The 15,382-nt window shown below is 56.0% G+C and overlaps 1 protein-coding gene across 1 annotated transcript in view; it reads left to right on the top strand.

The window, feature by feature from the left end:
- The first annotated feature begins 6,509 nt into the window (after window positions 1–6,509).
- The window catches only part of ANGPT4 (angiopoietin 4), a 41,747-nt gene continuing 32,874 nt past the window's right edge, over window positions 6,510–15,382 (top strand). The window contains exon 1 of the mRNA XM_012665778.1: window positions 6,510–6,864. Coding sequence (XP_012521232.1) covers window positions 6,553–6,864 — 312 coding nt within the window. The 5' untranslated portion in view covers window positions 6,510–6,552. The remainder of the gene's footprint in view (window positions 6,865–15,382) is intronic.

Genomic DNA, 15,382 nt, shown 5'->3' with positions numbered 1-15,382 from the left:
ACTTGCCACTGCCCATCAAGAGGTAGAGTCTATTCTCCCTGCCCTGGGACTTGGGCGGGACTTTGTGACTGTCTCTATGAATAGAACGCAGAGGGTTTGCCCCTGCGTCATTCGGGAGGCGGGTCCTGCAGGGCATATGCCTTCTGCCCAGATCTCTCCCCTGAGATGCTCACTCCTGGAAGCCAGCCACCATGCCACGAGGAAGCCCCAGCCACACGAAGAGGCCATTTGTAGCTGTCCTGGCCAAGAGTCCCAGCCGAGGTCCCGGATAGGTGAGTGAATGAGCTTTTGGATGACTCCCGGCCTGCAAGCCACTCCAGCTGACTCCCAACGGGGCAGAGTTGGGCTATGCCCACAGAACCTGGCCAGAATTACAGATTTGTGAGTAAAATATATGTTGCCGTGGCTTTAAACCCCTGAGTGTTGGGATTCTTTGTTCCACAGCACTGGTAAGCGAAGGACCCCGCCACCACCTTGCCAATGAGGGATTGCTCTCCCCATTTTATAGATGAGGAAACCAAGTGTCATCTAGTAAAGGGAAGTCAAGATTCAATGCCAGGAATGAGGGGCTCTTGATTGCTGAACCTGGGTCACAGGGTGATCTCAAAACCCAGCCCAGGACCCTTCGGATCCAGCAATCATGTGGTGGCTCTGGTTTGGGGTGGTGGAAAGTGGAGGTGGGAAACAGTCGACAAGCAGACCGTCGTCCTGGGTAGAAAGACATCACGCCGTGATGCTGGCTCCGCAAGATTCACCTTGATCTCCTGCGGACTCTGAAAGACTCCCTCCCCCAAGATCGTCCCCAGCCCAGAGCTTCCCACCAGCACCTCGCCACGTTGCTGTCAGTGGCTTTGGGAGACACCCAGGTAGTGTCCTCGGGATGTGACCAACACAGTGCAGGAGGCCACCCCACTCACCCCCCAGGACTTTGTGATGCACAGAGGGGCTGGGGGAGTGCAGGATTGTGGGGACGACCCAGAAGTGACCGTCTCCCGGGAGCGGGAGACTCAGACTGGTGACAAAACTCTTATTATGGACCCAGATACTCGAGGAGCCCAAACTGGCAAGCGGCCCTCCAGGGATGACTCTGTTTCCCCAGCCCTCATTCCCAGGAGCAGGAAGATCAGTTCTCCCAGGACAATAGATCCCAGTGGGTGACTTTAGACACGTGGCCTCCCTCTCTGGGTGTTGGTCTCCTGTGAACTGAAAGCCAGGTAAAGACCCACCGCATCCCCGGCTATGCTGAGGCTCCGCCGGCTCAGATGGGGAAGTGGGTTCACTTGGCAAGTGGCCAGGATGGACGGACAGAGGGCGGGTGGGCAGGAGCTTTGTGCCCACCAACGCCTACTTCCACGGAAGGGGGGCAGATGCAGGAAGGCTTCCCAGAGGAGGCAATGTCTGCGATAAGACCTAAAGACAGGCAGAAGGGAGCCAGGTGAACTCAGGTGGGGAAAGTTGTCAAACAGAAGCTACTGCAAGGAGCACCGAGGCCCCGGAAGGCAGAGAGCACGTGGAGAGGGAGGCCAATCCCCCGTCCCAGGGCACAGAGTTCCAGGGAGACAGTGGTGAGGCAGGAGGCCAGATCCAGCAGGGACTTGTAAACCACAGAAAGAGCTGCAGTTTAAAATGGAAGCATTTTAAGCAAAGAAGCTGGGGCTGGATTTGTGACTTAGAAAAATCACTGTAAGTGTCAGAGATGGACTAACCACAGTTCACCTCTACGGCTGTTGCTCTCCCCACAAGAAAGGAAGCACTCTGAGCTAAGAGAGTGACAGTGGCAGTCGTAGCCCTCTCGGGCTGCTATTAATATAACAAAACGCACTAAGCTGGGTGGTTTATAAACAACAGAGACTTATTGCTCACAGTTCTGGGGGCTGAGAAGTCCGAGATCAAGGCACAAGCAGATCTGGCATCTGGTGAGACTTCATAGACAGTACTTTCTTGCTGTGTCATCACGTGGCAGAAGGGAAAGGCGGCTCTCTGGGGCCTCTTTTATAAGGGCATTAATCTCATTTACAAGGGCAGAGCCTCCATGACCTAATCACCCCCAAAGGCCCCACCTACTAATAATTCCATCGCCTTGGTGATTAGGTTTCAACATACCTATTTTGAGGGACACAAACATTCAGACCATAGCAGGGGATAATGATGACAGCTGTCATTAATTGAGCACATACTATGTGCCAGACTCTGTTAACCCCTTTACAGCGATCAGCTTTTTAACTATTTTAACATCACTATCAAATAATTAGCATTATCTACCCCATTTGAGAGACGAGGAAATTGAAGGACAGATAGATTGAGCAACTTGACAAAAACCACACTAATGGGAGATTGAGCCAGAGTTCCAATCGAGACAGACTGGTGCCAGCATGCCCAGAATAGTGAAGAAGAGATGGAGGGGAGCAATATTTAAAGGGTCATGTTGGAAAAACAGGTCTGATGGGGTGGCATGGCCAAGAGTGGGTTGAGGGATGAGGGAAGGCTCGTGTCTCCCAGGCAGGTCCCACTACATAATTTGTGGGGCCTGGTGCAGAATGCAACTGCCAAGCCCTTTGTTCAAAACGTACCAAGAATTTTAAGATGGTGATAGCCCCTTCTAGGCTCGGGGTCCCATGTAACTGCACAGGTCGCACAGCCAGGAAGCAGTTCTGCTCCCAGATTTCTGTTCCAGGTACCTGGAACCGCACCCCAGCCTCCTGCTTCTCATTGGCCCAACATGGAGAGCCTGGCTCAAGCCCTACATTCACTAATTCATTCAGGAAATGTTTGCTGGGAACACATTGTGTATCAAATGCTGGGCACACAGAGAGAGTTGGGTAATTAGCTTCTTAGCACTTTAAGAAGGGTTAAGATAAAGAGGGTATCTTTATCTGCAAGACAGCGTTCTGGTTTAAGACTTGAATGAGACTCGGGGCCTATGTGGACGTGTGTCAGCAACATTTAAGCTGCAGAATGGAAGATGAGTAGAAATTCTCCTGCCTGAGACAGAAGGCACTTTCCAGAGATGGTGGCAGCAATATCGCTTCTTTTATGCACGTTCCTTTTATGACAATGATACTCCTCCATCCAGAGGCGGGTTCTGTATTCTCTGCCTTGAACCTGGGCAGACCCCGACCCACAAAATGTGGTGGAAACACTATGGAATGTCTCCCAGGGCGAGGTCGTAAAAGGTGACATGGCTTCTACCTGGCTCTCTGAGGATGTGCACCTTTGCAGCCCCCAGTGGCCGTGTAAGAAGCCTGGCTGCCTGAAGCCACCGTGCTCCAGAGACCATGTGCGGATGCCCAGGTGCCGACAGGTGAGGGAAGAAGCCTTCAGGATGATCCCCCCTTGGCCACCGTCCCACGGAGACCTCATGAGAGACTTGAGCAGAACGGCCCAGCTGAGCTGCTTCCAAATTCCTGAGCCACAGAAGCCCTGAGAGATAATATATAGTTATTTTTGTTTTAAGTCACTAAATGTTGGGGTAATTTGTTGGCAGCAGTAGTAACGTAAAAGAAAATAAAAATCTCAAGACCCCCTTCTACCCCCAACTCCTTATGCAAAATGGCAGGTAAAGGCCTCAGACGCCTGTGCAGCTCTGGGCCGCAGTTCACTCATAAGGAAATTCTTGCTGGCCTCCCATAAGCAAGGACATGCAGATTGTAACCTCAGTTCTGCAGGCCACATCTAGCTCCTAAAACTAAAGTCTGTCCCAACTCCACACTAATAATGAATTACAAGTTTATCTTCACAGGTGCAGAACAGAGACAAGACAGGGTCAGGCATTCTTCCACCCACCCAGGGACATCTACATAATTGATGTTTCCTTCACTCCCTTTTTCTCCTCCTAACATTTGCCTTATCTTATGTAAAATGTAGATTTTACTGGGTCTTATAAGAATGTGACCATTTTGGCTCTTTTTTTTTTTTTTCTGTATGTCTTAAAATACCGAAATTTCCAAATTCCCCTTCAGAAAAACAGCCACAGCCTTGTCTCTGGTTTGTGTTTTTCCCGATAACATCCTCAACTTTGGCTTCATAAATGTCCATTGATTGAGATTTTTGCCTCAGTCACTTACGTTGAGTTGACAGTAACTATTAATAGAATACAGATGAAATGTGGAGCACGGGTGGGTGGACAGAAGTGCTCTGGATGGAGAATGCAGCACGTGCAAAGGCCCTGGGGTGAGGAGGCATTGCTGAAATGAAGGTGCAAAGGTTGGCAGGGCTGGCTCTGAGGCTTTCCAGCCCTGGCATGGCCCAGGCAGGCCAGGCACACCAGCCCGTCCACCAGGCACAGAACTCTTTGTTTGGTCCTACTTACGTTCCTCCTGCGGATGGGTAAATCTCTTTCCTCTTCTGTGCAGAGTGCTGTTGGTGCCATCATGGGGCCCATGGCTATAGCACAAGCCTGTGCAGGGAAGGAAACCACATTTCATCCATTCGTTCATTGTCTCCTTCAGTAAGATCCCTGTCCCTCCCTTTGTCATCTTGGTGTCCACAATAACCCCCGAGGAGGTGCTAACGTGTCTCCAGTGAACAGATGCAGAGACCGAGGCTGAGCAGGCTGGGTCCTCATCCACTGCCGGGAGCGGGCAAGTGGGAGACAGGGGGTGGGCTCCAGGGCCAGCCTGGGGGCTGAGCCTGTCCTCTTTCCCCAGATCCAAGTTAAGCATGTCCAGGCTGTGTGACTTTGGGCCAATCGCTCTCCTGCTCCAGGAGAAGTTCAGTTTTCCCCTCTGCGAAATGGGAGGATAAGTGCTCGTCTCACTAGGATTATCAAGCAGCTCAGCCAAGATTGTCATAAGGACAGCCACCACTTGCATCTGTGCCAGGTACTGCGCCAGGCTCTCCACCCGCATTGACACACCTCCTCCCTACACGGTCAGAGTGGTCCAACCCCGCTCTCAGTTGAGGTGACTGGGGCAGAGCTGGGCGAGCAGAGCCCTGAGCACTGGGGAGGGCTCGGCGGGTGCAGGCAGATGACGACAATCTGCTTTTCCGTTTCCTGCCAAAGCCCCACACCTGGTGAAATGTGCTCAGTCCCCCGGATGAGCCCCTAGTCCACTGCTGCCCCTAAGCAGCCTGCACCAGTTCAAACTCCATCAGGATTTGGGAAAACAAAGGAAAGAAACAATACCAAACAGCCGGATTGGCCTCCTGCTAGGAAAACAAGAGGGGAGTGAGAAGAAGCCCGCACAGCCAGGAGAGGCCCAACCGACACCTGCTACCCAGAGACCATGACGCCGAGGTCAAATCTCCGCCTTGGCAGCTCACATTCCATGGGTGAGGGTATGGAGACAATAATAACTACAAGACTGACAGCAACAGAAAATACTTATTTAGTGCTCACCTTGCGCCAGCCCTACTCTAACTCACTTGATTTTCATGCCCTGTGAAGTAGGTTGTATTGTTTTCCTCGTTCAAGTGGAAATGAAGGCACAGAGAGGTTAAGTGGCTTACTCAAAGTCACACGGTTGGTAGGTGGTGGAGCCAGGATTTGAACCAGTAAACCAAAAATTCCTCAATCCCCATGCTGAAGACTCAAGTGCATTCCTCATGCAAAAGCGGGGGCTCTCCCCGATTTATAGACCAGGATGCCTAGACCAGGATGCCGAGGCCCAGAGAGGTGAAGCTGGCAGCGAAGGAGCAGGATTTGGAGCCAGGCTCTGACTCCACGCAGGGCTGCCGAGACCCTGCGGGACCCCAAGCTCCTCTCCCCACCACCGATCTGCCCCCTCCAGTCCCAGGCAGCCCGGGACAACCTGCCCCAGGACAGGACAACTTCTCATTACTGTCACAGCAACCCAGCCAGGGCCACCCCAGGGAATAACGTGGCCCCAGGCCCCCAGGGAGAAGGGAGGACAGGACCAGCTCCAGCTGAGACACCCCCTTGCCTGGCCTTGGAAGGATTTTGGTGTCTCTGGGAACAAACTGGATCGCTGCCTCCTCCCCACCCTCACCCTCTGCCCCCCCTTTCCTTTCTCTGGGGGTCACTTCCCTTGTATTCCAAGCACTAATAGAGAACCAGAGAGAAGAAGGCAGAGGAGGGTGAAACTTGAGATCCCAGCCTTGGGGGGCAGAAGGAGAAGAGAGACAGAGGAGGGAGGGAGAGAGAGGGAGGAAGAGAGGTTCAGTTGCTAAGTTGCGCTTGTTTTCCGGAGGGGCAGCCTTGGCAGTTGGCATTTGCGTTTGCTCGCGTGTCTGCGTGTGTTGTTTTCTTTCCTCCCTTCTTGCAGGGAGGCCAGGCCCCGACCGATAATAAACGGACTCAGGGGCGAAGCTGGGCAGAGCCAGGCGGGTGCAGGACGGGAGGAAGGAAGGGAAAGGGGAAAGAATAGAGGTGAGGGATGCAGGGGTGGGGAGTAGGAGGGGTGAGAGGAAGCCCAGCAGCTGTGGCATTCCGACAAGTATAAATAGCCTCCCGCTGGGACAGAGCTCGGCCCCAGGGGTTTGCCGCTGCAGCGGCCGCAGCCAGCCGAGTGTGCTAGGCACAGGGCTGGACAGTGGGCGGGCGCGGCCCCTGGGGGCTCTGACGGACACCCCTCGCCCTCGCCACGTCCCCGGATGCTCTCGCAGCCAGCCATGCTGCTGGGCGGCCTCCTCCTCATGGTGGCCACCACGACGGCGGCTCAACGGAGGGGGCAGGAGGCGGGCGGGCGCCGCTGGGCACACCGAGTCCAGCACGGCCAGTGCAGCTACACCTTCGTGCTGCCCGAGCCTGAGCCCTGCCCGCCGGAGCCTGAGGCCTTCGGGGGCCCCAACAGCCTCCAGAGAGACTCGCCGGCCGCGGCGGCGCTGCACCTGGGGGACTGGCCCGCGCAGCGGGTGCGGCAGCTGGAGAAGGCGCTGGAGAACAACACGCAGTGGCTGCAGAAGGTAAGGGCTGGGCTTGCAGGTGCGGCGGGTGGCTCTGCAGTTTGTCACGACTGGCAGGTGGAGCATCCATCCCAGAGGGCTTTCCTGGGCACAGAGGGCTGGCTCAGAGTTGCACTGATTGGGATGTGAGGCCCAGAGAGGGGCAGGGATGGGCCTGAGGCCACACAGCAAGGTTGGGCAGCATCGGAACTGGAAACCTGGCTCCGTAACTGCCACTCATTCATTCAACCAACAAAAACTTGTTGAGTGCTGACAGGGCTGGGCCATCCTGGGTGCGGGGGAGACAGCGGTGAACAGAATAGCACGTCCCCTTCTGGACAGCGGGGGAAAGAGGTGACAGAGTTACCTACTGTGTTAGACGGTGAAGCAAAGCAAAGGGAAGAGGGCAAGCAGCACCAGGGGGTGGCTGTTTGAGGTCAGGTCATTGGAGAGGATGTCTCAGAGGAGGTGACGTTTTGAATGTCAAGGACATGAGAAGTGACAGAGCGGACCATGTAGGTATCTGGGGGACCGTTCAGGCAAAGGGACCAGCATGCGCAAGGGCTGTGCCCGGGGAACAGCAAGGGTAGTGGTGTGGCCGGGTCAGGGAAGGAATGGGAGAAAGCGTGCCGGGCAGGTCTGAGAGCTGCGGGCAGGGCTGGCGATGCAGGCTGCGGGGTCCCCTGGAAAGACTCTGGCTTTTGCTCTGAGTGTCACAGGAGCCGTTGCAGGGTTTTGAGCAGGGAGAGACACCCCTGCGTGGGTTTTAGCAGAATAGACTGTAGGAGGCAGGTGGACGCAGGGAGCCCAGGGAGGTGGCCACGCAGCCCCCAGGCACGACATGAGGGAGGCCTGGAGCGGGATGGGTCAGGGGAGGGGGTGTGGCTGGTCAGACTCCGGTGTGTTCTGGAGGGGAAGCCGATCCACCTGCTCTGCTGATGAATTGGATGTGGGCCACAGGGAGCTGAGGGCACCCCTGTGCTTTGGGCCCGAGACCAGGCCCTGTCCTTCTTTCATCTTTCAGCAGACGCTCTGAGCACCTACTGCGTGCCCTCAGTGAGGCACTGGGTGGGTGTGGGGGCAGGGATAATGTCCTGGGGGGGTGTCCACGATGGGACTGGCCAGAGCCCCTAAGTAGGAGCTACCAAGCAAGAGAGCAGGACCAGGAGACATCGGGGTGCTGGCCGTGGGGTGAAGGACGTGGGCCGATTCACGGAGTTGTAGAATGTATTAGACAGCAGGCAAGCGCCACAGCCTCTGAGAGGAGGAGGTAAGTGGATTCCCCAAGGTGCCCCCTAAGGGAGCCGGCTCTGCTTTCCCCGTGGTGTCCAGTGGTTCCAGTCACGCGCCCAGTCAGTGAGGAATGCTTGTTCCCGATAAGCACAGATTTATTTAATATCGACCCGCATACATCCATATTAATATAATATGTACATGGTGTGACACAAATAAAAATGAAACTTTTAAAAGATAACATATGAAATCATGTAAATTGAAGTTCTAAGAGTTTCCTCCTGTTTTCCAAAGGATTGTCTCATGCATAGCCTGGGTTCGTCCATCCCCGAGGTGGAGAGGCTGCACTACACGTCTAACCCGCCTGGTCATGCACACACACACACACACACACACACACACACACACACACGCCTCCTGTCTTCCTTCCTGACCCAAGTACTGTCCCTCACTCACAGTCTCCCCATAGTCCCCCGCCCACTGCACATCCACCACCTGCGCTGCCGCCACCCCACGCCGGTGTTCCCCTTGAGGGAGCTCTTGGCCTCACACACTGGGGCCCAACCCAGTGAGGGCTCCGTGCTGCGCTGAAATCTGTGTGCATCTCTTCGGGCAACTGTTTCCAAGTCCCATGAGGCATTCTCCAGGACTTGCCCCCTCCTTGAGCCTCTGTCTTCACTCCCCACCCTCTACCCATCCTCTCTCCAGACCCTAGACCTCCTACTTCAACGGAGGCTGAGGGGAGGGGGCCCTCAGCTGCCTGCCCCCTACCTGCAGAATCACCCGTGCATCCACCGGCCCCCAAGGCCTTTCTTCAGGCTCAGAGGAAAGGGGTTCCCTCCATGGGCTGAGGCCACTCTTCTTTCCCGGGCTGTGGGTCACCTCCCCTCGTAGCTCCTGAATCTCCTCAAACCAGCCATCCTGTGTCTCTGACAACTTCTCCCTCTCTGCTGGTCCTTCCCGTGAGTATTAAATCACACCCAACTATCTCCCGTGTTAAAAAAAGGAAGGAAGGAGAAGAGGAGAAGAAAGAGGAGGAGGAGAAACACAAGCCTCTTCTCCAACCCATGGAAGTCCACATGGTCTGCCTCCACTTCCTCACTTCCCACTGACTCCTTGCCCTAAGGTCACCCGTCACCCCCACCCAGTTCCAAAATCCAGTGGCCACAGCTCAGCCTTCATCTTGCTTGACTCTTGACAAACCGAATATTGGTGACTAACACCATCCTTCCCGGAACCTCCTCCATCAGTAAGTCCCTAGCTGCAGAACGCATCTGGACCAGCCACCTCTATCTCCTGCCCGGCGGCTGTCCCGGCTGCCACCCTGGGCTCCCTGCTTCCACACTGGCTTCCACCTCCATTCTCCACTCCGCAGACCAGGGGATCCCCGCCACAGCCTAAGTGACATCCTGCTCCTCCTCCCAGGGATCCCATCTCATTGGAATAAAAGCAAAAACCCTTACTCCCTGCAATGCTCCTCTCCCAGACCCCCACGTGGCCCTCCCCAACTTCCTATCCACTCCAATGTCACCTCCCTGGAGAGGCCCTCCCTCCCCACAGCATGTAAATAACCACCCTGTTTCTGTCACCCTTCATCCACTCCTTTGCCCATATTTACTGTGGTTTTTTCCTTAACACTTATCACTCACTATGTGATGTTCTAAAAAGCATTTCCTTTGTTCTATGAGCTCCATGTCTGTGTTTGTTCACTACTGTATTCCCAGGGCCTAGAACAGTGCCTGAAACTGCCTGAGTAGGTGCTCAATAAACGTCTATAGAATGAGTGAATGCAGAAATCTTCTTCCAGTCTCTCAGGCCTCAGGTCCCTATCCTGCTCCATGATGACACCAAATTGGCATGTGATGGGATCCTGAGCCCCACACCTACGACCCTGCCTGCCCCCAGACATCTGCCCTCTGAGGGTCCATGGGTGTCTCAGCCCCGAAGCTGCCTGAGACTCTCTCTCCTCCAAACATGCTCCTTCTGCCCACCTCTCTCTGTTTAGGGTATGACACCACCCAGCTGGCAGGCTGGCTGTGCCCGGGGGTCTCCTGTCGTCCCCACCTCACCCCCAGGCAGCAGGCTCATCCATCTTGTCACCTGGGCTTCTGTCATTGTCCACCCTCCTGTCTCCCCGGCTCAGGCCTCGTCATCTTTCCCATGGACGCTGGCATCACCTCCCACTTGGCTTCTACACCCCAAGTCTCACCTTCTCATCCATCTTCGAACCCCCTGGGTGCCAGGTGCTTGGGAAACATAGGCTGAGTCAGTCGATCGATTGAACTGATGGCTTTCAGGGCCAGAAGGTCACTGGGCCCACTCTTCAGCCTGGGGTGGAATGTCCTCTCTAGGTGCCCATCCGCCTAGCCTGACACTCCCGGACAGGGGTCTGCCACATCATCGTGGAGAGCCTCGGGGCCTAAGAGCACTGCTGTGGGAGTCCAGCCAACCCAGTCCACATCCTGGCCCCAGCACGCACTTACCACGTGGCTACAGATGAGCGAGTCTCAGTTCTCCCTCGTGCAAAATGGAGAGAAACGACAGCATGTCAGGGGGTGGCTGGGACCACTAGTGAGACGCCACGCACCACTCTCGGCCTGCTGGCGGCTCCATAAAGACATGGGCCAGCTCGCCCGGGCGCGAGTGCTGGCGCGTGGTGGGCCCTTATTCAATTCAGCCTCATCCCTATTTTGAGCCCCTGCACTACTGAGGGACAAGCTCAATCTTGGTCAAGCCCACGCAAGGGTCGCCGGTGTCCTCGGGGCTAGGAATGTCAGCTGTCCATGCTGGTGTTCTCAGGGGGCCCTCATCCTGCCCGTCTCTGGTGGGGTCCCAGTGGGTGTTTGTTGTACCATCTCCCGGGTGAGGAGCCCCTTGGGGTGAGCACTGTCTTCATGCCGCTTGGCATTCGGGTCACTGCCAGGTCACCCTGTGCCTGTGGAGCCTGCCACAAGGTCAGACCCCTTGGCCCAGACACACCTGCTCGTTACTTTCCCTGGGTCTGTCACCTCCGTGGGCAGCAACACAGCCTGGAAGGTGAGAACCCTGACTGTGGAGCCCAGCTGCTGGGATTCCGGGCCCAGTTCTGCCCCTTCCTGGCTGTGTGACCTGGGGCAAGTTGCTGTATGTCTCTGAGCCTCGGTTTCCTCACCTACAAAACGAGGTAAGAGTACCTCTATGAGGATTTAACAAGATGATGCGCATGTAGTACTTGGCCTGGTGCCAGGTATACAGTAAGTGCTCAACACATGTAGGCTATTTGCTTTCGGGGCTCTCCCTGGAAATAGAGACATGAGCCCTGCAGTTCTTGGATCCTTCCTCTCTTCCGGTGAGGCGTGTGACCCCTGGCTTACTCGAGCAGTCACCTCCCCCCACCCCCGACTCTCCCCCCACCCCGACTCTCCCGGCCCGGTCGGGGATGCTGCTACCCTCCGTGCCTGTGGCCGTGCCCTCCCTCTGGCTCTTCTCTTGGTTTGGGCATATCTCAGAGCCTTTGAAATTCAAAGGTTTCTTTACAGGTTTTGCTTCAACATCCCAGAAAAGAAAAAAAAAAAAGTTTTAAAATATTCTTACTTAATAGCATCATCATCATCATCACCATTGCCGTTAGGGATGAAGGAGCTCTCTCAGCAATTAGTGTGCATGTTAGTGTATATGTGTTCATCTGGGCAGACGCAGGGGAGGTCCTCCCTGCCGCGAACTCCCAGTGGCCACCCCCTGCTCAGCCCGTGCCCCCAACCCCTCTGTCCCCCAGTGAACAGGCGAGGAAACTGAGGCCAGAGCGGGGAAGCGACTTGCCAGCGTCGTGCAGCAGAGACTGGAGAGTTTGGCCTCTCACTCCAAACTGCAGGCTCCTCGCCTGACTCTGGAAAGGCGTCAAGGAGGCAAAGGGAGGCCAGAGATGGAGGCGCTGGGTGCTCCCTTCTGCCTCAGAAGCTCCAAGTCCCCAATGCCCACACTCTTCTCCCAGCATGCCGCTGGCCAGTGTGGCACTGCCGGTGCTGGGGTGCATGGGGGAGCCCACCCCTTCTCATTCTCCCTTCATCCTCGCTCTCCTCCTCCCCTGCCCCCTCTGGCTTCCCTTCCCTCTCCCTGACCTCCCCACCCCCATCCTCCCCCCTCTCCCTCCTCCCCCTCCTCCTCCCTCCTCCTGGAAAGCCCCTGCCCCAGTGACTCACATCTGGAGCTGGCCCTGGTGGGCTGCATGTCAGCTCTGGGCTCTGCTCCACCCCCTCTTCGGGGTGGAAGGCTGCAGCCAGGAATGCTGAGGGGCTGGGGGGACAGCGCCAGCTGGAGCAGGGCTTCCCAGGCTGGGCCCAGCAGCCCAGGGGTTAGTCACATGGCTCTGGGACCCAGTGCTGGGCCTTCGCTCAGTGCCTCCTCCTTGAGGCTGGAGAGGGAAAGCAACGGCTTTCCTTTGCAGTGGGGTTAAGAGAAGCAGAGCAGATACAGCATCTGCCCACGGCGGGTGCTCAGTGCGAGCTCCCTCTTGTCACTGCCCCTCCTGCAGCTGCCCGGCTCTCCCAGCCAGGAAGTGCCATCCGCTGCCTTCTCCCCATGTCGCCGCAGAACAACCCATTCTACAGATGAGGAGAATGAGGAAAACCAGGGCCAGACATAAGCCCAGGCTCCCTGGCCCACCCCCAGCATCTTGTCCCCGAGATACTGGGGTCCCAGGGGCAGCTCAGACTCCGCACCTCGAAACTGTGGCCCCCCCCTTTCTCACCTGAACCAAGCATGGCTGGCCCAGGGTCTGTGGCAGTTCTTTCTCTCCCCCCGTTTCCCTGTCTCTGCCTCTCTCTGTCTCTCTCTTCTATTTCTGTGTCTCTCTGCCTCTTGTGGGTCTCTCCCTCTTGGCCCACACGGTGGCCCTGACTCACTGCCACTAACTCTGTGGGTGTCTGTCTCTCTGAGTCTCTCCCTGTCTCTCTCAGGTCCTCACCCCTGTCCCCTAGGCCGCCCCTCCTGCCTCCCTGGGTGTCCACACTGGAAGCCCTGGGACACAGGGGCTCAACGGCCAGTGCCTACCCCAGCCGGGCTGCACAGGTGGGGCCCCTTTCTCTCTTTTCTGTGCCCACAGCCAAGCCCGCAGGGGTCAGGGGCTGGGCAGGGGCCTCCCGACCTGGCACTGCCCCAGCCTCTGCTGTTCGCTCCAGGTCCCTGACGTCAAAGCTCAGAATAACTCGTCCCCTCGGCCCCATGTTCGCGAGGCCTCGTCTAGCTGGATGTGGGTCAAGAGAGCCCAGCATGGGGTCCTGGCTCAGCCCAAGACCCTCCAAGCTGACCCGGGACTCCCAGCTGCCCCGGCCTCCCCCAGCAGCCCATAAATTCTTGGCATCTTCGGCCTTCAGTTATACAAACAAGAAATGAGTCTCGGTTGCTGAACAAAATATCTTAGGGCTTGATTTCCTAACCTCACCGCTGGCTCCTGCCTAAGCAGTTTGGGACTGGGGGTAGGGTAGGGAGAACAGCATCTGCTTCTTGGAGGAATGGGATTATTTTTCCAAGAAGGGGGCCTAGAAACAGCTGGCACAGATGCCCTCGGCCTGGGGATGACCCGCTGGTGGGTGCCCAGCATGAGGTTGCAGGGTGGGCAAAAGCAGCAGTGGCCCCTGTCATGGCTTCCCCAGAGGGACGAGTTTATTTGTTCAAGTGGCTTGGCCAGGCCACCCCACAGGGACAGGGCCACGCGTTTCTGGCTCTCTCCCCATTGGCCCGAGAGCTCAGCCAGGTTGGATGTACACAGACCTTCTCCCTCTTCTCCTCCTTGGGCAGGAAATGTGAGAAAACAGGCCCCAGGTCTGCCCCTAAGCCTGCGCCCCAGCCAGATCTGGCCTCGGATTGTTTGCATAACCTCAGAGCCAGCTCTGAAATGTCTGGAATGGACCCCGAGAGCTGGCTGTGGGGTCTGGGGCGGACTGAGCTGAGGTCAGGGAGTCATGTCCCACGGGCACCGCTGACCAGCTGCGGGACCCTGGGGAAGCACCTACATCAATTCACTCCTCTGTAAAGTGGAACTCAAACTCCCCCCTGCCCAGAGCGAGTGCAGGACTAAAAGAGACAACAGAAGTAACGTTATGAAGCAGTCAGCGCGTGTTCATTTATTGAGTACTGTGTGCTCACTCTGTCCTGAGTGCTTTGTGAGGTTTAATTTAATTCTCACAGTGGCCCAAGGGTGTACGATTGTTTGTCCATTAACAGATGAGGAAACTGAGGCACAAAGAGGTTAGGTGACTTGGCCAAGATCACACAGCCAGGAAGGTGAGGTCAAATTCAAACATCGGATGCCAGAACCCACCATCTCAGCACATAGGCCAGTTTCTTGGTTAATAAACAAGACATGTCCATTGTAGGGGGGGTCCCTGGACACCAGCCGGGACCTGGGGGAATCAGGGACCCTGATACCTAAAGCTGAGACTCACAGCTGCTAGATTTTTCATTCAGCCAGGAGCCCCTTGGCCAAGGAGAATTTCTCCATGGTTCTTCTCCCAGAGAAGATTCCGGTGGCTCCTCTGCCAGCAGGGACGGCTCTTAAAAGCTGAGGGGTTCCAGAAACTCTGTCTGGGTGTCCTCGCTGTTATACCCCAGTTTTTGGCCAGGTCCTGGGGGTAAATCCCACAGAGGCTGAATGCAGGCCCTGAGGTCCAGCTGAGTCGATTTGAATCCCAGCTCACTGCTGGCTGGCTGTGTCTTCTCCGACAGTTGCTTTGCCGCTCTGCGCCTCGTCTCCTTATCTGTGAAATGGGGACACTCATAGAAGCTATCTTACAGGTGACTGCAGAGATTAAATGAGATAATACACATGTAGGGCTCAGTGCAGTGCCTGACAGAGAGGAAGAGCCGCGTGAACTTGAGACGCGGGGATGCAGAGATGCCTGCTTTGCAATCCGCTTTGGAGCCAGGTAGCCCAGGAGTCCAACTCCCGCTTCTCTACTTCTTGTGTTGTACAAGAGCCATTTTCTCCTCCCTGGGCCTCAGTTTCTTCATCTGCAAAATGGGAGCTATGATAACAAGTACATCGGGTAAGGACAAAATAAGACAAAGTTTGCAAATATCTGGCGGGATCTGTGGGTAAGGAGATACCTGGGGACCCTTGAAGCTGAAGCAAAACCACCTCCCCTGGGACAAGGGAACAGAGCCTCGGAACCTTAGGCTGACAGAGCCTTGTGGACTCTCACTCCTAACCCTAGTCCAACACCCATTGGCCTATAGCACACAGTGTGGCCCCCAAGCTAGGGCTGAAGGAGGGAAGATGTGTCCAAGCTGTTGAGGGGAACCCCCACGGGAAATCTCTGCAGAGCTGAGT

The sequence above is a fragment of the Propithecus coquereli genome, unplaced genomic scaffold (assembly GCF_000956105.1).
Source record: "Propithecus coquereli isolate 6110/MARCELLA unplaced genomic scaffold, Pcoq_1.0 Scaffold122, whole genome shotgun sequence".
Taxonomy (NCBI): Eukaryota; Metazoa; Chordata; class Mammalia; order Primates; family Indriidae; genus Propithecus; species Propithecus coquereli.
The sequence above is the reverse complement of the archived record's forward strand: the minus strand, read 5'-3'. Positions and strand labels throughout refer to the sequence as shown.